Source organism: Lutra lutra, chromosome 16 (assembly GCF_902655055.1).
Source record: "Lutra lutra chromosome 16, mLutLut1.2, whole genome shotgun sequence".
Taxonomy (NCBI): domain Eukaryota; kingdom Metazoa; phylum Chordata; class Mammalia; order Carnivora; family Mustelidae; genus Lutra; species Lutra lutra.
The window spans coordinates 1,224,744-1,248,345 of NC_062293.1; the positions used below are offsets into that span (position 1 = coordinate 1,224,744).

The window sequence follows — 23,602 nt, forward strand, 5'->3', positions numbered from 1 at the left end:
TTGTGCTCACATATAAAAAACGGCTGATTCTTCTTCTTTGTTGTAAAGATTTTATTTATTGGCACTCATGAGGGAGAGGGAGAAGCAGCCTCCCCGCTGACCCAGGACTCGATCCCAGGACCCTGGGATCACGATCCTTTTTTGTTTTGTTTTGTTTTTTTTTAAAGATTTTATTTATTTATTTGACAGATCACAAGTAGGCAGAGAGGCAGGCAGAGAGAGAGGGGGAAGCAGGCGCCCTGCTGAGCAGAGAGCCCGATGCGGGGCTCGATCCCAGGACCCTGCAATCATGACCTGAGCCGAAGGTAGATGCTTAGCTGAGCCACCCAGGTGTCCCTAAAATACAGTTGATTCTAATCTGAGTTCATACATGGGGGGTTTTGCCTATAAGAGCATGCAGGTACATTCAAGGTTGTGTGGGACATGGAATGGTCCTTTGTTGTATGGGACTCCCCCAAACACAGTGTAGTCTGACCTCTTGCACTCCGGCTGGCAGCTCCCCTCCCATACCCCTGGCCCAGGGCCCCATCATTGAGGGCAATCAAAAATTACTTCCACGGATTCCAGAACTGCTGTCCTGGGTTTCATGGGCTCCCATGGTAATCTAGACCTTTTAAGTACTTTGTCTGTGGGGAGTTACTCAGTGGGCCAAAGGAACTGGCACGTTTTTAGAATTATAAATAGTTTCTGCTTGGGGCTGCCTGTACCTTCAGTCACTGATTCATACCTCTTGCTGGGAGGTTGGAGAGTGTAGATCATCTGTGAAGTTTTTCCTTCAGCATTGCCACTTCACTGAAAGGCTTCAGAACCGTAGACAGTAAATAATTTACAGTAAGATGTGCCGTTGGGGTCCCTGCATTTCTCTGCTGATGTCCCCCCTCATTGAGCCCTGTGATGAGCTCAGGCTCGCAGTTCTCCTGGGCTCCCAAGGGCGGCCAGAGGAGGGGCGGCCATCCACAGCGTCGCACATCTTGGACCTCCAAAGTGTGCTGTCCCCCTGTGCCAGTGGTTCTTGACCAGGAACGTGCCCCTGCCCCATGGAGCTGTTTGAACTGTGCTCGCCGTGCCCCGTCCCTGAGTCCCTGATGGGCTGGGAGGGAGCAGGCCTGCGTGTGTGTGGCCCGCTCCCAGGAGACTGACTGCTTCCTCCGGGGTTTATGGTACTTCTGCATGTGCTGTACTCACAGCTCCCTGAGCTGCTGCGGAAGCCGCAGGTGCCCCCCCCTCCCCGCCAAGAGCAGCTCTAGCCTGAGACCTGTGGAGGAGGAGCGTCAGGATCCTGTGAGAGCTCGAAGGGTCGGGCGAGGGGAGTGCATCATGGAGCCTGCGTTTAAACTCCCCGCCCTGGGCGCCTGGGTGGCTCAGTGGGTTAAGCCGCTGCCTTCGGCTCGGGTCATGATCTCAGAGTCCTGGGATCGAGCCCCGCATCGGGCTCTCTGCTCAGCGGGGAGCCTGCTTCCTCCTCTCTCTCTGCCTGCCTCTCTGCCTGCTTGTGATCTCTCTGTCAAATAAATAAATAAATAAAATCTTTAAACTCCCCGCCCTGGAGCTGGCCTCTCTGTGTCTCAGCGGGCTGGCCACCCCCATCACTGGGCCGTGAGCATCCCCTCCCGAGGTGGCGTCCGTCCCAGGCACCGCGTGCCTCTGCCACAGGCCCTTTCCTCCACATGCAGCTTTCCTCCGCAGATTGGTGACTTGAGAAGGGAACAGTCCTATTGTTAGCTTGTCCCACTGCCTCGACAGCCCGGCCAATGTGGGGTTTCTGAAAAGGATAAAGAAACCCAGGAGGGCTTGCTGTCCTGCTTCTCCACACGGGAAAGGGCGGCTTACGGTTCCTCTCACTGAACCTACCTTTGGAGACTATCCATTTGGATTAATTTTGCTTTAAAAAAAATTAAATTTGAGAGAGAGAGGGAGAGAGCACGTGTGAGGAGGGGCAGAGGGAAGAGAGCGAAATTCCAGCAGATTCCATGACCCTGCGATCATGACCTGAGCTGAAACCAAGAGTCAGACACTTACCTGACTGAGCCACTCAGGTGTTTTAAACCAGCTGGTTTTTTAAACCGGCCTTCAATTTTACAACTACTGTTTTCTGTTTTTCTCTGTTTTTCAAAGGCCGAGTGTTTTTCTCTTATGACCCATCACACTTTTTTTTAATTTTTTTTAAATTTTATTTATTATTTATTTGACAGAGATCACAAGTAGACAGAGAGGCAGGCAGGCGGAGAGAGAGAGCGAGAGAGAGGGAAGCAGGCTCCCTGTCAAGCAGAGAGCCCGATGCGGGACTCGATCCCAGGACCCTGAGATCATGACCTGAGCCGAAGGCAGCGGCTTAACCCACTGAGCCACCCAGGCGCCCGACCCATCGCACTTTAATGCTAAATCTAAAAGTCAGGGCAGGGGTGCCTGGGGGGCTTAGTTGTTAAGCCTCTGCCTTCGGCTCAGGTCATGATCCCGGGGTCCTGGGATGGAGCCCCGCATCGAAGCTCCCTGCTTGGCAGGAGGCCTGCTTCTCCCTCTCCCACTTCCTCTGCTGTGTTCCCTCTCTCACGGTGTCTCTGTCAACTGAATAAATAAAATCTTAAAAAAAAAAAAAAAAAAAACGGTGCAAATTTACAACACCTGAAGTCAAACAAGAGCCAGATGTACACTTGGGAGGGGTGGGCGGCCCCACAGGACTCCTTCCCCCCCTTCCCCACTGCTCCTTCGCACCCAGTGTGCTCCTCTGTGGTACGTGACACGTCCCTAACCCCAAGCGCAGCAGAGAGAGGCCCCCTGCGTCCACAGCCTCAACGTCAGACAGTGGTCGTGGCCAGCTCCCCTGAGCATGTGCGTGAGGGCAGAGGCCCTGAGCTTGCTTGTCCGGTGGGTCTCTGGGGCCCACTTGCACTTTCGGAAGCCGGACAGAGAGCAGGTCCCTGGCGTGTCCCCTCGGAGGCTCTTCTGGCCCGCCTTTCACATTCTCTGTTTGGCCACCAGGTCTGGTTTCTGGTACGTGTTTGAAAGCCAGAAGAAATTTCTATTCCCGGATCAGTATTTTGTTTTTGTCAAAAAAACTGAAGTCGAGATGTGGGGTTTTCTTAATTCTCTCAAGGCAGAGATGATAGCAGACGTTAGTGTCGTCAGAGCCTCACCCGTCGGCGCAGGTGGCGGAGGAGGTCCGCCGTCTGCACCATGTGGTCTTCCCTCTTCCAGAGGCTCGGGGCCCACCATCCCCAGGGTGCCGTCTTCCTTTCAGGGTCCCATCCCAGCCAGGTGCCTGCTCCGTTGGACTTACTGGGTAGTTCCCTCTCAGCAGCTTTTGCACTGTCTGTGTCCCTAATCTGAAGTTCCGTTGGAGGTTTTGTGGCGGGACGACAGAGCTTGGGCTGAAAGCCACACCGGGCAGTGCCCGGGTCAGTGCTGGAAGACGGTGGGGTGGCGGTGTGGGCGGCTGCGGGGTAGAGAGCCCGGTGCAAACGCTGGCCTCGTTTTTGCCATTTGTCCCGTCCATCGCCATCGCCCTGCTCCGTCCGCTCCAGAACAGGAGGTTGTTGGGACTCGGGGCTCTGCCTGCCCTTCCGCCCTGGTGCTCCACCGCTCGGAGCACTGGCAGGGCTGGTGTTAGGCACTGGCGGGGCTGCAGGCGCGTCCCCCTGCCCCACCTCCCCGGCCGCGTGCTCAGGCCACTTGTCAGGTGGCCATCAGATGCCTTCGAACTCTTACCCAGGACAGACTCCTGCGAGCTCATTTGTTCTGTGGGTCCGAGGGGACGAGTAACAGACACAGATTTGACTCGAACCTCCTCTGGCGGCCTCCCTCCATGAAGGTCTCTCTCGCGCAGGTGGCCCCGACAACCAGGTCCACTTCGAAGGGTACCAGGTGTCCAACCAGTGCATGGCGCTGGTCCGCGACGAGTGCCTGCTGCCCTGCAAGGACGCCCCCGAGCTCGGCTACGCCAAGGAGTCCAGCAGCGAGCAGTACGTGCCCGACGTGTTCTATAAGGTGAGAACGCCGCGGGCCGAGAGAGTCACGGCCGGAGAATGGTGTGAGCGCTGACCAGGGTGTGACTCTGGTGGCTCCGAGCACGCCTCATGGGCGAGGTCCTTCCAGAGCGTGTGCGGCTTCTCTCCCGCAGCTGGACGCGGGGCTGGGGCTGGGGCTGGGACGCCGGCTCGGCCGTTGCTGCACAGACGCCGTTTCCGTGTCTGAACATAAGGGCCGCATGAGTTCCCGCCTTAACCCACAGTCCCAGGGAGGAGGCCGGGAGATGTTCCAGGACCGTGTTTCGAATTCTGAGGGTGCCGGGCGTCCAGTGTCTTCTCAGTGTTTGGTTTCGGTGGGTTTGTCGTCGTTGTCCTCCTCCGGGGACTCCGTGTGTTTGGCTGCTTGAAGCCGTCCTGCAGCTCGCTGATGGTCTGTCCACTTGGTTTCAGTCTGTGTGTGTTGTTGTTGTGTTTCAGATTTTACGTATGTATTTGAGAGGAGAGAGAGAGCAGGAGCAGGGGGAGCAGCAGAGGGAGAGGGGAAGCAGGCTCCCCGCTGAGCAGGGGACCCGATGCCGGGCTCGATCCCAGGACCCTGGGTCATGACCTGAGCTGAAGGCAGACGCTTCACTGACGGAGCTGCCTGGCTTCTTGCCATTTGTTTTTCTTTCTGCGCTTCCTTTTGAGTAGCCTGCATCGCGGGGTTTGCAGCCTGTGCGTCCTGACTTGTGTGCCGTCTGGGCTGCGACTGCTGCTGGCCCTGGGCCCTTGTGGCCCAGGCGCTGAGGCTGTCGCCGCCGCGCTCTCACCTGCTGCTCATGTGTCTGCACTCGACCGCGAGCACATGTGTGGGGCAGTTAAGATGAACGTCCCAGTGTCCTCATCTGTAGGTCGGTCTGTCATCTCTGGGTCAGTTTTTTTTTTTTTTTAAAGATTTTTATTTATTTGACAGATCACAAGTAGGCAGAGAGGCAGGCAGAGAGAGAGAGGAGGAGGAGGCAGGCTCCCTGCTGAGCAGAGAGCCCGATGTGAGGCTCGATCCCAGGACCCTGGGATCATGACCTGAGCCGAAGGCAGAGGCTTTAACCACTGAGCCACCCAGGCGCCCCTCTGGGTCAGTTTTGATGGGCTCGTTTGTTCCCGTCTGATGATGGGCTGTGCTCCTGGTGTTCCGAGACCCTGTGTCCAGCACGTGGATCATCTGTGGGTTTGCAGCTATTGCCTGTTTTTCCTTTGTGTCGTCTGTCTTTTCTGCAGGGGTTTGGGAAGTTTTTGGTGTGCGCTGGTCATGGCATATTAAAAAGCCACAGGCCGGGAAGACCTTGCCAGAGGGGCCGCCCCTTCCTCTGGTGGGGCCACGGTTGATGGGCCTTCTGCTGCATCGGCGGGGTACTTAGCTGGGTCAGGTCCGACTCGCGTCTGTGCGTGTCTCCGTCTGCTGCTGACTCTTGCCTTTCCCTAGAGTGTAGCCTCCAGACTTTGCGCTTTTGTCTCCTTGTCCCTGCAGGGCTGGGAGATTCATTGTTTGTCCTTAAGAAGTCTCCGGCAGCCCCGCCTCGTGCAGTTTAAACACACGGACGTCCCGCCCCGTGTACCGCAGGAATTGTGCATCCTGCGACAGGCAGAGTGGCTGTGTGCTTGAAGCCCCAGCCCTGTGCAGGGGGGTCTGCGTCTGCAGCAGTGGCCCTCCACCAGGGAGGGACCTGGTGCTCGCAGCCCCCTGTGCTCTCCGCAGTGCGCAGAGCCTCAGTGTCACTCAGCACTCTGTCTGGGTTTTCGCGCCCAGCTCTGCGGTTTCCAGGCCCTTCTGCCCACACTGCTTTGTGCCCGAGGTGCAGGCAGGCTCTAGAAATGCCGCAGGCTCACTTCCAGACCGCCACGGCGCGGATACGGCAATGCGGCGGGTCAGGTGCGCTTGTTTCATTTCCCAGCGCAGGCAAAAGCTAAGTGTGCAGTAGGAGGATGTCTGAAAAGCCACGTGCATGCCTTAACTTAAAAATACTTCATTGCCGAGAAGCGCTAAGCGTCATCTGAGCTGTTAGGATGTCCGCTTTTTGGCCTGGCTGTGGGTGACTGCGGACTGAGCGGGGTGGCTCCCGCCGAAGGCTGGCGTGGCCATGGCAGGTTCTTAAACTGTGACGGTAGTGACGACTGCTGCATTGCCTGTTCTTTCGAGACCGCGTCCTCTGTAGCATGAGGCGCTGAGGGCGGTTCACCCACTGGAGAGCTTCTTCCAGAATCCGTCCTCTCCAGCCCTGCTGCTCCCTCGTCGGCCAGTTTACGGAACATCAGAGGTCACCGCTCACAGGCCACCCAACAAGGGTAGTGACAAGGTGGAAATGATGCAGGAATCCCCAGCATGTGGCCCAGAGACACAAACCCCATGTAAGCACGTGCTGTTGGGAAAGTGGCACCGACGTCGCCGTGCTCCCCTGGGCCGCACGAGCCTGCCGCCTGACGACGCACGTGCTCGTGACGCCCCAGCAAGGTGGCGCAGCGAGGGGCGCCTGCTCCGAGAGACGGCAGGGCCTCTGCATGCCCCGCTCCGTGTCGGGCAGCCCAGCGCACGCCCACGAGCAAGGCTCCGCCCGCGCCCTCCCACGGTGGCTCTGCTCTGCGGCGGGTGCCCGAAGGCAGCCCCTGGGGATCCGACGCTGCAGCCTTGCCACCCTTACGCCCTCAGTTCTCCAACGGCTTTTGTTTGCCTTATTTATTTTAAAGATTTTATTTATGTATTTGACAGAGATCACAAGCAGGCAGAGAGTCAGAGAGAGAGAGAGGAGGAAGCAGGCTCCCCGCTGAGCAGAGAGCCCAATGCGGGGCTCGATCCCAGGACCCTGGGACCACGACCTGAGCCGAAGGCAGAGGCTCAACCCACTGAGCCACCCAGGCGCCCCATATATTTTTTTATTTTATTTACTTACTTGACAAAGACAGTGAGTGAGGGAACATAAGCAGAGGAGAGGGGCGGGGGGGAAGGGGAAGCAGGCTCCCCACTGAGCAGAGAGCCCGATGCGGGGCTCAACCCCAGGACTCTGGGATCATGACCTAAGGTGAAAACAGACGCTTCATGGACTGAGCCACCCAGGCGCCCCTCTAACAGCTTTTAAAATGCAGCTGGTAGGGTGCCTGGGTGGCTCAGGTCAGGATCCCAGGGTCCTGGGGTTGAGCCCTGAGTCCGAGTCTGGCTTCCCTGTATAAGGGGCCTGTTTGTCCGTCTCCTTCAGCCCCTCCCCATGCTAGTGCACGTGCGTGTGCGCACGCTGTCTCTCAAATAAATAAAATCCTACAAGAGAAAAAAAGAGGCAATTATCAGTGCTATAGGAGTCCTAGGGAGCCCCCTCTGAAAGGCTCATCATTCTTGGGTTTTTCTCACTCGTACCGCTTGTGTGTGTCCTCGCGTCCCCGTGTCGGCGTGTTGCAGTGGGGCCGGCGGGGTGTGGTTTGCTGTGCGGCAGCCCCTCATGGTCCTGCGCCGCGCCCCCGGCCGTGCAGAGTCCGAGCGCGTTTGTTTCCATCGATGGGAAGCTGCACCCCTTGCTGGGGCCACCGGTGGTCTGCAGGGTTTTGCTTCTGCGAGTCGCTCAGCTGTCAAGCTCTGGTCCCCGAACCCTGGTGTGCGTGTGCGAACACCTTTGGGTCCTGGAGGCCGGGCAGGCGCCAAGGCGTGGAAGTGGGAGGTGGTGGGACCTGGGGGTTTCTTCCCACCAGATGCCAGCAGTCAGGGAGTGTCCGTGTTCCCACGCCCTCACCGGGTGTGGTCACGTGGTACCTTTTTCATGTACTTCTTCAATCAATAATCAGGCTAAATATTTTTTTAAAGGTTCATTTATTTGAGGGAGGGAGGAAGCAGAGGGAGGGACTGGAGGCAGTGGGAGAGGAAGAGAGAATCCCAAGCAGACTCTGCCCCCCAAGTTTGGAACCCCATATGGGGCTTGATCTCATGGCCCTGAGACCGTGACCTGAGCTGGATGCTCAGCCAGCTCTGCCACCCAGGTGCCCCTCCAGTCAGGTGTTTCAGTGGCGTTTCTGAGGTGTGACTCACGTCCAGCACGATTCACCCATAGTCACGGCCCACGTCTGATTTTAGAACACTTCTGTCCCCCAAACGGAGACACCGCGCCCTTAGCCGCCCGTCCCGGGACTCCTGTCGGTCATGCATCCGCTTTCTGTCTGTGCGAGTGCCTGACGTGATCATGCCACGTGGGCTCGGCCATGACGAGCCTGTTCGCCACTTTCCTGAGGTCTTCGGTTCTACCCACGTCTGTGGCCGTGTCTTCAGTCTGTCTTCTGGACATCATGTGGTGCCGACGGTGCTGGACTCCCGGGGTGGGCTGGATGCCCAGAAGCTGGGAGGCTTTGGGCTTCACCCTGAAGAGGAACTTTTTTTTTTTTTAAAGATTTTATTTATTTACTTGACAGAGAGAGAAAGAGAGACAGATCACAAGTAGGCAGAGAGGCAGGCAGAGAGAGAGAGGAGGAAGCAGGCTCCCCGCCGAGCAGAGAGCCTGATGTGGGGCTCGATCTCAGGACCCCGAGATCCTGACCTGAGCCGAGGGCAGAGGCTTTAACCCACGGAGCCACCCAGGCGCTCCTGAAGAGGAACTTTTGAAGCTGGGGATGACCCCCTCGTAACAAAGGATTCACTTCCTCACCCGTCAGGAAAAGTAGAGGCCGGGTGGCGGCGCGGAATTGCATCGTCTGTGTTGATGGCTGTCGGACAGGGGCCACCTGGGGGTGGGACGGGCCGGGGCGGCGAGCGGGGGCCGCCCAGCCGTGCCCAAGTGCCGCCTCCTGGCCCCTGCTCTGCCCCTTCTGACTGTGGCTCAGCACCGCGGCTGCGGCTGTAGGTGCTGCAGGTCCGCGGAGTCCTGGGGCGGCCGGCAGACGCGTGGGTCCCAGGGCACGAGGTGTGCTCACATCCACTGCTCTCTGCAAAGGCCTGCGGTGCGCAGGACATTGGCTCTGCTGCTCCGGCCCCTTCCAGATTGCCGCGGCTGAGCAACTGCGCACTGGGCTGCCTCTCGGGTCTGGGCCTAAGAGGACTTGTGGGGAGGGCGCCCCTTACCGGGGGACAGGAGCAAGAGGCCCCTAGCCCCTTGTGCAGGGCTTCCTCTCTTCCTCCCCCGTCCCGTATGGTGTTTATTTATTTATTTATTTTTTAAAAGATTTTATTTATTTGACAGAGAGAGGGAGGCAGCGAGAGGGAACATAAGCAGGGGGGAGTGGCAGAGGGAGAAGCAGGCTCCCCACGGAGCAGGGAGCCCTGTGCAGGACTCAATCCCAGGACCCTGGGATCATGACCTGAGCCGAAGGCAGACCCTTAACGACTGAGCCCCCCAGGCGCCCTGTCCCATGGTGGTTAATAAAGCGTCGGCCTTGTCGGCACAGACCTCGCCCTTAGCTCCTGTTTGTGGAGCCGGTCCTTCAGTTTTAAACCGTATCTAAGTGCTCGCTCGAGACGCACCGCGCTGGGGTCCCATATGGAGAATCGGAGCGTTCGTTATTGCTCTGCCTTAAGTTCGTACTGTACAAAGATGCATTTGTGCTGTGATGTTTTATGATGAAGAATCGGCGTTTTGACTCATTTTTAGGACTGAGGCTGCCGTTTTGAGCATTTGGACAGTAATTTCATTTAACCCTCTTTAGGAAAGCTGGTGGGTCTGTGGGTGACAGCAGCACCTGCTGTCCTCATGGAAGAGCTCCGTGTGTCCTGCATTGGAGCTGCCTCACCCAGGCTCTCTGCACCTCGAGTGACGGTGCCGACCCCTAGCCCCGCCCCCGCACAAGCACCAGAAACCCTTACGTGCATGAGATGATCGAATATGTCCCTGTAGATTAATGTTTTTCTTTTTTGAAGTTCTTGAAATTAAATATCAAATAGGAAAGATTATTTATAAAATGTGTTTAAGAAATAAAACATCACATAATACCAAGTTTCCAACCTAGTTTAAGGACCAGAACATTCCTGGGGCCCTTCTCCTCTTTCTCTAAAGGGGACCACCGTGGTGTTGAGCTAAGACTTCCTGCTTCTCTCCCTAGCTGTCCCCCTGGGTTTGTTTTCCTAAACCAGGCGCCTTGTGTGCCGTTGCGGTTGGCAGAGACTCGCTGCCCCGTCCCAGGATGGTCCCCCCACTGCGTGCAGGTGTCAGCCACCACTCGGACTGCACGTGCTCCGTCGTTGTGTTGCAAGGATTTCATCGCCTCTTTCTCTGCGCTGAGTTCCCCTGCGAATGTGGGGGTGCTGCACCTGTTCCGTGTTCCCTGGTGTCTCTCAGGGGTTAGGGTCGTCTGCATTGGGGTCCTGCCAGTCATTCACCTGTCAGGTTGTTCCCAGGTCCTTTATTATCTCTGTGTAACATAAATAGTGTCTTTTTAAAATGACGTTTTCAGGGCACCTGCGTGGCTCAGTGGGTTAAAGCCTCTGCCTTCGGCTCGGGTCATGATCTCGGGGTCCTGGGATCGAGCCCTGTTATCGGGCTGTCTGGTCAGCGGGGAGCCTGCTTCCCCCTCTCTCTCTGCCTGCCTCTCTGCCTACTTGTGATCTGTGTCTCTCCGTCAAATAAATAAAATCTTAAAAAAAAAATTTTAGAAAAATTTAAAATGACGTTTTCAAACTGATGTTTGGCAACTTTGCTGTTATTTACACTTGTGTTCTTCTGGGTTTTCGCGCGCTCACCGTGAGTGCGTCGCGCAGGGACGGCAGCTGTCTTTCCCTTCCTTGCTCACCTTGGCTCCCGCGGGTAGGCCTTCCCGAACCGTGTCATTGACCAGCGCTGTCTCTTATTTTTAGCTATAAAGGAAGAGCTTTCAGGATTTCATCATGCGCTACGCGTGTGCTCGGGTGTGTCTGGTAGTCCCCTTCAGCGTGTTGGAAATTTGCTTCTTCCATGTCTGTCAATTTCTTGCACTTAAGAAGTGAGCTCCCTTTTTTTTTTTTTTAAGATTTTATTTATTTGCCAGGGAGAGCGTACAAGAGGGGAGAGGGGTAGAGAGAGTTTCAGCAAACTCCCTGCTGAGCAAGGAGCCCAACGCAGGATTTGATCCCAGGACCCTGAGATGACAGCCTGAGCTGAAGCCAGACACTTAGCCAACTGAGCCACCCGCCGTTTTGTCACGGAGCTTGTGCTCTTGTGCTCGGCGTGCTGTGGTTTTCTGGGACTGCTCGCTCGCCTGTTAGAGCAGGCTAGCAGTGCTTCCTGTAACTTTTTATAGCCTTGTGGGATTTGAGACAATCATTTCTCATACATTTTAGGAAAACCAGTTTGAGCAGAGACCTCTGAAGGCAAACATGGAAGTAATCCTCCTGGTCCTCCTGTGGGCTGTGGCTAGGTTGAGAGTCAGCCTTGCAAATGGGACGCTCCCCGAGGTTCATCGAAGACCGCCCGGCATGTCGTCCGTGAAAGCAAGACTGGGAAGCTTTCTAAAAGTTCAGGGATGAGGCACCAAGTTAGAATATATCTCTGGGGTAGCATGTTACGTGGCCACTGAAGTTGCGTGCTTGAAAATTACTCAGAGATCTGGGATACAAAGATACAAACATAGTGATCTGAAGTGGCTCCTGCACCCCAGGATTTATAGCAGCGAAGCCCCCCTGTAGCCAGATGTCCATCGGCAGATGAAAGGATAGAGAAGATGTGGTATCTGTACGGTGGACTACTACGCAGCCATCAAAACAGACGAAATCTTGCCATTTGCAAAGACACAGATGGAACTAGAGGGTGTTATGCTGAGCGAAGTCAGTCAGTTGGAGAAAGACAGTTATCATATGATCTCCCTGATACGAAGAATTTGAGAAAGAAGACAGCAGCAAAGGGGAAGGGAAGGAAAAACAAAACAAGACGAAATCGGGGGAGACAAACTGTAAGAGACCTTTACCCATTGGAAATGGACCGAGGGTGGCTGGAGGGCCGGGGCTAGGGGGCCGGGGGCACTGGGTGACGGGCACTAAGGAAGACACAGGATGCGATGAGCACCGGGTATTGTGAGCAACCGACGCGTCACTGACTTCTGTCCCTGAAACTAATAGTTCACTCTGTGTAAATCAATTGAATTTAAGTTAAAAAAGGTCTGGGATAAAACTCATAATGTAAAAGCGTACATACACCTGCATATGCAGCGCAGAGATATGCGTGTGGCTGTGCATGTGCACACTCCTGTGGGCGCGTGTACGGAGGACGGGCCTGCAGAGCTTGGGGGTCCTTGGGAGGGTGGTCGGCGCTTGTCCACAGCTCTGGTGTATATGTCCTTTTGGGTCCTGTGCAGCCAGAAAAGCATGGCAGGGGAGAGAGGGGTGAGATGTCGCCTGGAGACGCCGTGACACTAGAGAAGGAACGGACAGGAGGGCTGCAGTGCCTGCCGGGCCTGTTGTTTGTAAAGGCAGGTGCTTTCCTGAGTCAGCGTTTGGCATGGGTTATCTTGGGGGAAAGCAGAGGGGAGGGGAGTGTGGCTTCTCCTGTCTCTCTGTGCTGCTTTGCTCTACACGTGGGTTCCTTTTATAATTTAGAGCTAGAGTTTTCCGGGTTGGTGGTCGCACACTTGATCCCCACAGAAAGATGCGAGGAAGGCCTCGTGAGCGTGAGCCCTGCTTGCGTCCGGACACTCCTTCCCGCTTCTTTCCCGTTGTTTCCGGTCAGTCGTGTAAACGGCGACTGTGGAGATAATGGAGTACACTGCTGAAGATGCGGCTGAACCGTAGCGTGTTGGACAACTCACAGCCACTGCGGCTGTCTGTCCCTGGGTTTGGGGCGGCTCCTGGCACGCGTCGGTGCCCCCACGCTTGGGGCTGGACGAGTGCGTAGCTGGGAGAGTGAGGTGTACTTGGAGGTGGGTGTGCAGGGGTGGTGTGTGGTGTTCGGGGCTGTGGCCTGGATGCAGTCATCGGGACGTAAAGTGGAGATGAGCGTCCAGGGCCAGAAGGGCCTTCAGCGCGGACAGGTGGGCCGCAGCAGATTGACTGTGAGCCCTCAGGGCGCCGGGCGGCACCTGGAAGCCAAGCAGAGAAAGGGTTTCCTCGTCACGTGGTGCTGATAAGTCGAGAATGGGGTGCTCCCAGCACCACGTGACTGTCAGGGCCCCGAGCAGCTAGTGGAGAGAACGTGGGGCTGGTCAGCCTGGGTTTACAGAAGAGACCAGGGATGAGTGAGTCTGCTGGGCAGGGGGACGGGCAGTGGATGGTGCTGGTGTGGGAAGTCGGGTCAAGGTGCATGCATGTTTGGGGGTTTTTTAAATATGAGAGAAATAACCCGTATGTGTGTGCTACTGGCATTGGTCCCGTGGCAAGGGCGACTGGTGGTGGGCGAGCTCTGGGGCTTACAGAGACGGTGAGGGGTGTGCAGGTGGGGGCCGCCGTGGACCCTGAGCTGGCGGGCGGCTGCTGGAAGGCTGGGATGGGCGGTCTTGGAGGACCGGTTTGCTCACGGGAAGCCAGTCATCAGCTGAGAGCGGGACAGAAACAGACAGAGCTGCGGGGAGCCTGGACGTGTGTCTAGACAGCGGCTGAAGGGACGGCTGAGGATGGGCAGCAGGACCTCGAGGGGCTGTGTCGGAGCTCAGTGTCCTGTGGATCCCGAGTGCAGGTCTGTCTCTAAGTTAACGTCCGGGACATTTTACCAGTATGAAATCAAACGTTTGTTTATTGTGGAAAATCAGAGAGTTTTGGTTGTTGGAAACAGGCACCGGGCACCATTCCTCACCTGCCCTTCCAGGCCCGCCGTGCACACATGGATGCGCTGTCAGCGGGTCTGTGGCCTCCGCACGCGGTCCAGGCCTAGAGACCGTGCCAGGCGTCACCGCTGGGTCCCGGGACGGTAGTGGTGGGCAGGTCACTCTGGGGTCTTCCTGCGGGCTGTCTGTGGGCCGACTGGGGGGCGCCCCAGTGCGGTGCGGTGGGCGCTACGGAACCCAGACCGTGAGAGCCAGGTTGGGAGGAGCCTGTCCGGGGCGCACACGTCTGGGAGCGGAGGCTCGGTGGTAGCTCCGGGGTGCTGAGATAGTGAGGCGGGTGGTAGGAGGACATGGCCAGAGGCATGGAAGGTAGTTCTGGGACATCCCTGCTGGACGGGATGCGGAGGTGGGAGGGTTTCACAGCACAAGCCTCGTGCCGGGAGCCGGAGCTGGGCCAGGGGAGGGCAGCAGGAGGGAGGTGGGAGGTGGGCCTGAAATCAGGATGAGGCATGGTAGGAGAGCGCTGGAAAGCAGGTTGCGTGCGGGAGGTCAGTGTTGCTGAAGATCATTTCAGGGGAGTTGGGGAACCCAGTGAGAGGGCTTGTGCTGTAGTTCAGGGGCATATGTCTTCTCCCTGTGGCCTTTGGGCTCCGGAATGGCAGGGAGGAACCCAGGCTGAATCCAGAACCTGCGGTGAGTAGCATACTGAGAGCCAGGGGCCAGTGTTGGTGTTTGAGGTCTGGCCTGGTGGGACAGGAACAAAGCCCAGCAAGCCGTTTGTGGCATTACCTGCGTTGAAACCCTGGAGGAGGTGAGAGGACAGGGAGGTGGTGAGGCAGGAAGGTGGGGTCCCACAGGTCTTGAGGAGGAGGGCACATAGCCGGTGGGGGGTGTCCCTCCTTCAGGGAGCCTGCCTAGTGCCGGGTGCTCTCCGTGGTGCTTCCTGGGTCATCCCATAGCTCACTCTGGGCATGTGCGGTGTGTCCCTTGTGGAGGGAGAGCTGTTTCGGGGTGTGCTGCGTTCTCCCAGGTCCCCAGGAAGGGGGGGCGCAGTTCATCCGTGCGGGCTGGGCCGCAGACCTTCCTGGCCTTGGCCACGCGCGGGTGCAGTGCTGCTCGCCGGATCCTGCTCGGTGCCTGCCTTGTCCCTGGGTCTTCTGAACCCGTTGTGACTTGCCTTGGGGGGGCACGGGGGCGTTTGGGAGGCAGCTGGTTGTTTCTGCATTGTCTGTCGGGTGCTTGTGTGTTTACACGTGCTGTGTGTCGTCATGTGTTGCAGACACGTGCCACGCGGCCCTTTTCTTTATGTTTTTCCTGCAAAAGGTGAAATAGTTTCCGATTTCAAAGACCCTTTCTTGGGGCACCTGGGGGCTCAGTCAGTGAAGCGTTTGCCTTCGGCTCGGGTCATGATCTCGGGGCCCTGGGGTCGAGCCCCGCGTCGGGCTCTCTGCTTGGCGGGAAGCTGCTTCCCTCTCTCTCCCGCTGCCTGCGCTTCCCTGTTTATACTCTCACAATCTCTCGCTCTTGCTCTCTCTTGAAAATAAATAAAATCTTAAAAAAAGAAAGAAAGAAAGATGAAGAAATTGCAAGAGAAGCGATTCTGAACAACGTTATTGGCATAACATCCACTCTAGGAGAAAGGACTTTGTGGAACCTGTGGAACCCGTTCTTTTCTTTGCGTTAGAGGTCGAGTGTTGCTCAGCACGGGCGCAGTCAGGACTGGGGGTCTGTGGCCACAGCCCCCCTCCCCCAGGGGGAGGAGTGGAGTTGGGATGTGTGACCTCCTGGTACCAGCGCCATGTGGAGGACAGTGTGCCCGGTTCTGATGCTGAGCTCCTGAGCTGAGATGTGGACAGACCCGGTCTCTAACCCCCTCTGTCCCTACCAGGCTCTCGATCTCAGGCACATGAATCACCTGGTAGCACTTGGTGTCTCCATGTGCTGGGACCCTGTGGTTGTATACATGTGGTGTCTAGCCTGGACTGTACACCACCAGCGCCTAATACGTGCCAGCTACTGGTTCTGTTGGCATTAACAGACGCTCTGGAGGTGCTTATCGACAGGGCTGTTTCCTAGACTGTGATTCTTGGGAGAAACTTTGCTCTGAGAACTTTGATTTTTTTCTCTGTCCCATGAAGTCAGATCAAGCTGCTGGTGTCACCTGTTATCCTTCTTGCTGGCTCTTTCAAGAGAAGAGTCACACAGTAGGGAGTCCATTCGCCCTTTTTTTTTTTCTTTTTCTTTTTTAAAGGTTTTTAAAAATTTATTTGACACAGAGAGAGGGAGGGAGGGAGAGGCAGGCAGAGCGGGCAGAAGGTGAAGCAGGCTCCCCGCTGAGAGGAGAGCCCAGTGCAGGGCTCGATCCCAGGACCCTGAGATCATGACCTGAGCCGAAGGCAGCCGCTCAACCCACTGAGCCACCCAGGCGCCCCTCTTTTGCCTTTTCCAAGCAAGATGGCGCCCTGGTCAGTGACGCTTGCCCTTGTCCTGGCACGAGCAGGGAGCTCCCTGGACTGCTCCGCGGTGACATGGCGGTGGTCCATGGTCTGCAGACATGGCCGAGGCAGGGGCCGGGGCACCAGGGACCTCAGCCCCTGCCTCTCCCAGAGGCGTGCTCCCTGTGGAAATGAAACCGCTGACACTCTGTCAGCTGCCAACCTGGGGATTAAGAGGCCCTCCTCTCCCGGCCCGACATCTGCTGACGCCCGTGAAAAGTAAGTGCTTTTGAGATGCTGCATAGGGCTGGGGACTGGCTGGCAGAGACATCGGGGTGGAGGTGTGGGGGAGAGAGAGAAGTCACCTGTTTTCCCCCTGGGGAACAGAGAGGGATATAACACCTTTATTTTCTTGGGGAGCAGAAAGGTACAATTGGGCAGTTAAATTTGAAAGAGAATAGCATGACACAGAAAAGAGAGAGGGGCATTTAACAAGAAAATTCCCTAGAGGGGAAGATTAAAGCGAACAGGTGCTGGAAGAATGTTTCTGCATATTAGAGCGTAATTAGGTTGGAAGATGAATTCCAGATGGGATAATTATGCGTGAGTTGTTGCACGATGTTTCTGGTAGGGGCAAGCGTGTATTTTTGGAAGTGATTCAGTTGGATTGGATTTGACTCCCGCCTCCTACCACATCTCCTCCACTGGGCAACTGCCGCTTCCGGGGCCCCAGGACCCACTCAGGGGGCTGCCCCCGTCCCAGCCGGTAGAGCCTGAGAAAGCTGGGCCCAGCCTGATGGCCACAGAACGCAGAGCAAGGCGGCCGGCCACCTGTCACATGGGCTGGAAAGTAATCGCAACGTCAAAGGAAGGCAGACAGACAAAGCAGTGTGTCGCTTCCAGGAATGCGTCCTTTGATGGGTGCTGATGGTGCCTGTTCGGCTCGCTGGTTAGACAGATCCGGACCGCTTTCTGGGAGAGCAGAGGAGCAGGTTCTGGTTGGCAGCTCCCTTACGTTGTGAATCAAGGAGAAGGTCCGGAAGGCAGGGGTCAACAGATGGATTGCAGACCAGGAATCTTAATTTCTAAACAAAAGAATCTGGGCCAAATAGGACCTCTGGACTTGCCGTCAGGATGATGGACTTGCTTCAACTCAGGAACGCCTGTGAAGGTTGTTTCGGAAGATGGCGTGCATCCCTGCCGTCCCCGGAAGGGTGGGATGTGCCTGGGCGGCCCGGCGGTGGCCTGTGCGCCTCAGGGGGGTCCGCTGGGCATCCATTGGGTCTGGGGGCTTTAATCAATGTAAACTTTTATGGAAGGCCCCATAATTGGAAGTTATGGATGTACCATTTATATATGACTCAGTGAATGATTTATATGATGTTAAGTGATGATTTAGATAGAAAATATGACCCCCTCTCACAATCTTTAATGAAAAGTGTGGGTTCTTATGAATTTATTTCTAGAGCTCTGTTTGAACTCAGCATGTTTGACATAAATCAGATATAATTGTCATTTTATGATTAATGAACATATGCTGGCCATTTTTCCCCATAATTAAACTTTATGTTCTGTGCATCTGACGAAGCAAAACAAGTTCAGACTTTGACAGATTGGTGGGGGGGTTTCCCCGCCTGCGTGTTTGTGTGTGTGCTCATTTGCGTATTGTTTGTTTTCCTGACGTTTGTTCGGGATTAAGTCAGGCTTCAGGGGTGCGAGTGGGGTCACCCGGCTCAGACCCGAGACTGAGGGCCGCGCGGGTGGCAGGCAGCGGGGCGGGTGTAGTGGGCGGCAGGCAGGAGGGAGCCCTGGGCCAGTGAGTGTGCTGGGTCAGGGGCTGTGATGTAGGCTCCCAGTGGAGACGCCCCATTAGCCCAGGGCACGGCCGCTTTTCATGGTGTGGCCGCCGCGCCGAGCTCTGGGAAGCGACGGCAGGTGGCTTTGTGGCAAAAACCCGCACAGGTCCTCTCTGCTTTTCCTGCACTTCAGCGAGACCTAGAATCGTTGAGAAGGCAGGACGACGAGCGTGCGAAAGACAAAGCGCGTCTTTGGTCGGCACACCTTCCCTCACCCCGCTCACTTCTGTTTCCCGTTTCAGGACATAGACAAGTTTGGCAATGAGATCACCCAGCTGGCCCGGCCCCTGCCCGTGGAATATCTGATCATAGACGTAAGTGTGCGGCACACACCACCACCCTGGGCGGCCAGATGCAGGCCGGGTGCGGGCGGCGGTGGCTTGGACAGTTGCCCCTCTGCTTGGCCCGGGACGGGCACCCTGGAAGTAGATGCATCATTGAGCTCCTGTCATCCCTGAAGAGTGGGCGATTCTAAGGGCTTTTCCTTCTAGTTTCAGTTTATTTCCTTAAAAACAACTTAGGGTTTACCTTCTTCCAAACTAAAGTGCAGGTCCACCGACCTGGTCAGGCAGCCTCCGGAGGTCAGCATGTGCAGGTCCGGCCCTGGTCACAGCTCATCTGCCAGAGCCGGGCTCGCGGTGGGCCAGCCGCGACTGTCCTTGAGTGACGTGCTTGTGTGCTCGCTTCCGGGGAGCCGCAGGAGCCCAGTGGGCAGCTGGCTACGAGGCCCCGTCCCAGTCTCGTCTCCTTTCTGGAGGCGTGCTCTGCTCATGGAGGTGTGGCCCCAGGCCAGAGGGTGGCAGCGGGCTCCAGTGTGAACGCGGCACATTCGCAGAAGTCAGCTCTGTCCTACGGGGACGGGCGGCTACTCATTTCCTAAGTGCGACCTGCCAGGTTCTCTCCGGGCCACGTTTGGGCTCAGCAAGGGCACGTGATTCAGGCTGTAAAATATCTTCGCGTTTGGAGCAACGGGTCCCCGGGAGCCAAGCCCATCGGTGCGCCATTCCAGTTGGCAGCTCCTGAGAACACATTTATTACCTCGGCCGTGAAGGCGTCTGTGTTTTAGAGCACCCGGGGTGTCATTAAGATGGAAACAGATGGACGGAACGTGCATTTAGGAGGAGTCGGCGTGATTTAAAGGCAGCTTTCTGAGGTCTTCTCTCCCCGTGGCCTCCCCACCCCTTTCTTTTTACAAAAGAGCCGAGATCTTGCTTCAGTGTGCTGTGTCAGTAGAGTTTGGTCGTGAAGGAACATTCCGCCTCGTGACGGCCACGCTCTCTGTTGCGGAACGAGGTTGGAGCAGGCCCTTGAGAGCAGGTGTCCAGGCCAGTGTGCTCGGCCCCTCGTCGAGCCCCGTGAGCAGGCTCAGGCAAGAGAGGGCGTGAGCCACCGTCCCCGGGCTGCTGTGCTGGTGCGGTTCGGGGTGTCTGGGCATCGGCGACATGACCTGAGACAGGCTTGGGGGCTGTGGTTTAGGTGCCAGGCGCCCTGCGCCCCTCCGTGGGATCTGCGGTAGTCACAGACTGCCTGGTGAACTCTCGCTGTCCTGCGCGAAGGGGAGGCTACCAGCCGGGCAGAGACGTCTCTTAGCTCCACACCGACTGCGGGGTGGGCGTCTGCTGCCGCCGGCCCCCCACCGAGTCTGCCTTCCCGGAGTGGAGGTGCTGTGCCGTCCACAGGCCTTCGTCTCCCCAGTGCGGGTCGCTCTCCCGCCCTCTGTGGAACCGTGACGGCCGCTGGCCCCGGTAAGGGCGTGTGCGTCTGAACCTCGGTGGATGCCGGCTCCCGGGGGCGGCTCTGGCTCTAAAGGAGCAAGCCGAGGCTTAGGCTCCGTGGCTGACAGAGGCCACGCGGCCGTACGCGGCACGGTGGCCGGAGTCTGCGGGCTGCACGGTCTCGTCAGTAAAACACGAGCGGGAGCGGCGCCTGGCTACGGCCTCAGTTGCTGGAGTGTGTGACTCGATCTCGGGGTTGTGAGTTCAAGCCCCACATTGGGTGCAGACAGGACTTAAAAGTAACACCTTTAGAAGAGCAGCGGGGTCAGGTCTCCGACGTCGCTGCCCGCTCAGCCGCCCCCCAGTGCGCTGGTGCAGTCGGCCGGATCCCAGCTAGCCAGCCCGAAGCGGCCCGCGGCCGTCGCTGATGCAGAGAACAGACCGGAACAGCGCGTCTTCACTCTTACCGATAGTCCCAGAGGAACCAGAATAGCTCTGCTGAGTGTGGACGAGGTGTGATCTGCTGGCGCTAGCGTCCTGTTGGAGAGGAAAGGCTGTGTCAACCCAAGGGTGTTTGATGGTCACACTTGGGTGCCTCCGTGGGGAGGCGCGTCTGCCAGGGAGCGCGGACCTGTGTCCACATGGGCTCTTGCACACTTGCCACTGCCCCTGCGGTTTCTGTCGATGCAGCGTTCGACGTGACACGCCCTCTCTGGTTCCTGACGCGCATCTGAGCCAGATGAAGGGCTTAGGTGCCGTTTTGGACACAAGCTCTTGACCGCAGCCCGTCTGTGGGGAGAGCAGGCGTGCCCTGTGCCGCACGTCAGAAGCGTGGCTTCTCTTGCCGCATCCACCTGGTGCGGCCCGATGTCCCGAGGGGCCTCAGCGGGCTCTCTGGAGGTCGCTGCGTCTCCCAGACCGTCCCAGCTGACCTGAGAGTTCTGGCCTCATCTGTCGTGTCCCCATGGCTCACCCTCCGGCTCCTCCCCGGGCAAGGGCCTCTGTGTGAGCGGCTAGGCTGACGGAAGCCCGCACACTCGGACGGCCCCGTCCTCGAGCGTGTGAACAGCGATCCTTCCGTTGGCTTCCGGGACCAGTGTCCGGGCTTTCGTTTCGGGTGTCATTAACGGGGGACCGTGGTGTCCAGTGGGGAACAGGACTCAGGCCGGAGCTCGGGAGGGTGCCGCACTCGGGCCGCCCTCACCTCTGCTTGCAGCACGGTTTAGCGAGGTTTGTGTGTTTGTTCACTAGATCACAACAACCTTCCCCAAGGACCCAGTTCATACTTTCTCCATTTCACAAAGTCCGTTTCCTATTGAAAACCGGGACGTCCTGGGTGAGACACAGGTAAGCTCGTCTTTACAGACACGATTTAACGTGACGTCTGCTTGTTTATCTAGTGTCAGTGACGTTTCTCCAGAAAGACCAAGCTTCCAAACTCTCCCCATTGATTCTTGTGACAAAGCCCAGCTAGGACGTTTTCTGAGACTCAGTTGGTCACGTGACCTCCTCTCCGGGGCTGGGGCTGACAGATGACCGCTGTGGCAAATCCCCGTAAGGCCCCAGGGCTGTGGATCTGCCAACGGGCCGTTCTCAGTTGACTTCTTCTTCCTCAAATGTGTTTGACACTTGTGTCCTCTGCCGACAACCTCTTTAGCGTTTGTTCATTAACAAGCATCATCTCCTTGTGGAGACGTGGCACCTCGATGTTTGCCTTGGCTTCCTGCCCTGTCACCTTCTGCGGTTTTTTGTTTTGTTTTGTTTTGTTTTTAGGATTTTTTGTGTTTATTTGACAGAGAGAAACACAGCGAGAGAGGGAACAGGAGCAGGGGGAGAGAGGGAGGGAGAAGCAGGCTCCCAGCTTGGCAGGGCGCCCGATGCGGGGCTTGATCCCAGGACCCTGGGACCATGACCTGAGCCGAAGGCAGAGGCTTCACAACTAAGCCCCCCAGGCACCCACTTGCTGCTGCGTTTCTCATGCGTGGTCTGGGCCATGTGGGCCTCATGTGGTCTGGCCACCTGGGCTTTCCAGCACGCAGTGCGGATCCCACGCAGCACGTACTGTGTGCTGGGCCCTGCCCTTGGCTGCCCACTTGCCTCCTGCTGCCGCACGGGCCGTCTGGGACACGCATTTCATCTTAGGTCCTAGTTACAGGCGTCGCAGGAAAGAGTATAGAGTCCTTGGGAAGTGTGGTGCACTCTGACGCTTTGCTCTTCTCATGGCCCCTCTGTGCGGGGACTCGGGGTGCTTGTAGAGGTGCAGAGCCACTCACTTGCTGGGCGGTGCTCTTGACCTCCTGGGTTAGTTTTGCTGAAGGTGGGTGTGTTGCATCTTCCCCCCAGCACACACACACACACACACACACAGATCAGCAGCGCAGCTGGACAGCAAGTGCACACAGGTTTTCTAGCCGCAGAGTGAGCCCTTCTCATAGCCCACTCTCCTCCTGGAGCGGTGGGGGCACTTTTGGGCTCCCTGAGTGTGTCTGCAGCCGGCCCAGCTTTACATACACCCTCTCTCTCTCTCTCTCACACACACACACGTCCATGAGTCCCACGTGTGGAGAGCACTTTCCTGGAAGACAGGCCAGAGCGCGTGTCGTAGCCGCGTGTCCCTCTGGCCCGGGTCCCCGTTGGTGCTTGAGAACCAGCTGGAGAGAGATGTGTGTCCGCACCCTGCACCCAGCCGGGACTCAGGAGGGGCAGAGCGCTCTCTGGGCTCAGCACGGGGGCTGTCCTGGGATGCTCATGCTCACGTGCTTCCTTCTGCCTCGCCCTGTAGGACTTCCACAGTTTGGCCACCTATCTGTCCCAGAATGCCTCATCCGTGTTCCTGGACACCATCTCGGATTTCCACCTCCTGCTGTTTCTGGTCACCAATGAGGTCATGCCTCTGCAGGTACAGGCCTGAGTGTGTGGCCGCTGCGCCCCTGGCTTTGGTGGACCCCGGGTGGGGGTTGCCTGTAGAGAGATGCAGGATCAGAGCAGGGCTGCGGAGCCGGATCGAAGTCCTTCCTACGTCCTGTGGGCAGTGGCTCTTCCCAAGAGGCTTACTGATAGGAGACGGAGTTTGCACTGAAACCGCTTCCTTCAGTGTCTGTCCCCAGGATCAGGACAGTTGCATTTGTTTCAGTTCCGTAGGGAGCTCGGAGCCCTCCGGTGCGGGGCGTCCGCGATCCTGCGATGCACAGAGCTGCCTGCAGGCTGAGCGCCGTTTTACCGCCGTAGCGCAGCAGGCTGGCTGCCGTGCAGGCCCGGAGTGCTCGGCTGCAGAGTTGGCGTTTTTAAGACGCGCCGTTGGGGAGAAGAGGCAGGTGTCCCTGACAGCGGCTGTTCCCCGAGCCCTGTGGGGGCCGCTGGTCCAGCCAGGGGGCTCTTACTTTGTGCCTTTTTCTTCCTGCTGAGACCCAAGGAGGCAGCAGAGAGAGGGGAACGACTTCCTTCTGAGCCTCTGGCTCGACACGTTCCTTGAAGGTGACCGAATCGAGGGGAGAGGCCCCTCCGTCCCCGCTGCGGCCCTGCGCCGGCGGCCTGTGCCAGTTCTTGGGCACTGCTGGGTTTAGCTGCTGTCTGTGTTTCGTCCCCAGACTGCCCACCTCTGGCATCTGACATCAGGCATCCTGAGGCTTCCGTCTGGCTTCACCTGCCTTGTTAAGCCCAGAGGGCGGCCCCTCGGCCCCAGCGCAGCCGCTGCCCGTCCAGTGGGATAGGCGGCTGGCACCTGGGCCCTTCACACTAGGCCTCTTCACCGGTGGCTGCATACGGTTTGACAGTCACCTGGTAGAAACCATGTTCTGGGGAGCCCCTGACAGCCCCCAAAGGCTTAGTTTCTCATTAGATAAACTCTTTTTTTTTTTTTTTTTAAAGATTTTATTTATTTATTTGACAGAGAGAGATCACAAGTAGGCAGAGAGGCAGGCAGAGAGAGAGAGGGAAGCAGGCTCCCTGCCGAGCAGAGAGCCCGA

General features: G+C 57.3%; 1 protein-coding gene across 3 annotated transcripts in view; it reads left to right on the forward strand.

Moving 5' to 3' along the window:
- The window catches only part of NPLOC4 (NPL4 homolog, ubiquitin recognition factor), a 61,352-nt gene that overhangs the window by 33,256 nt on the left and 4,494 nt on the right, over nt 1-23,602 (forward strand). For 2 of the 3 annotated variants that reach the window (XM_047706806.1, XM_047706804.1), the window contains 4 exons: nt 3,824-3,984; nt 18,165-18,236; nt 20,889-20,984; nt 22,420-22,536. In XM_047706806.1, coding sequence (XP_047562762.1) covers nt 3,824-3,984; nt 18,165-18,236; nt 20,889-20,984; nt 22,420-22,536 — 446 coding nt within the window. Of the gene's footprint in view, nt 1-3,823; nt 3,985-18,164; nt 18,237-20,888; nt 20,985-22,419; nt 22,537-23,224; nt 23,348-23,602 lie in introns of all 3 variants that reach the window. The other variant, XM_047706805.1, reaches the window with a different exon arrangement.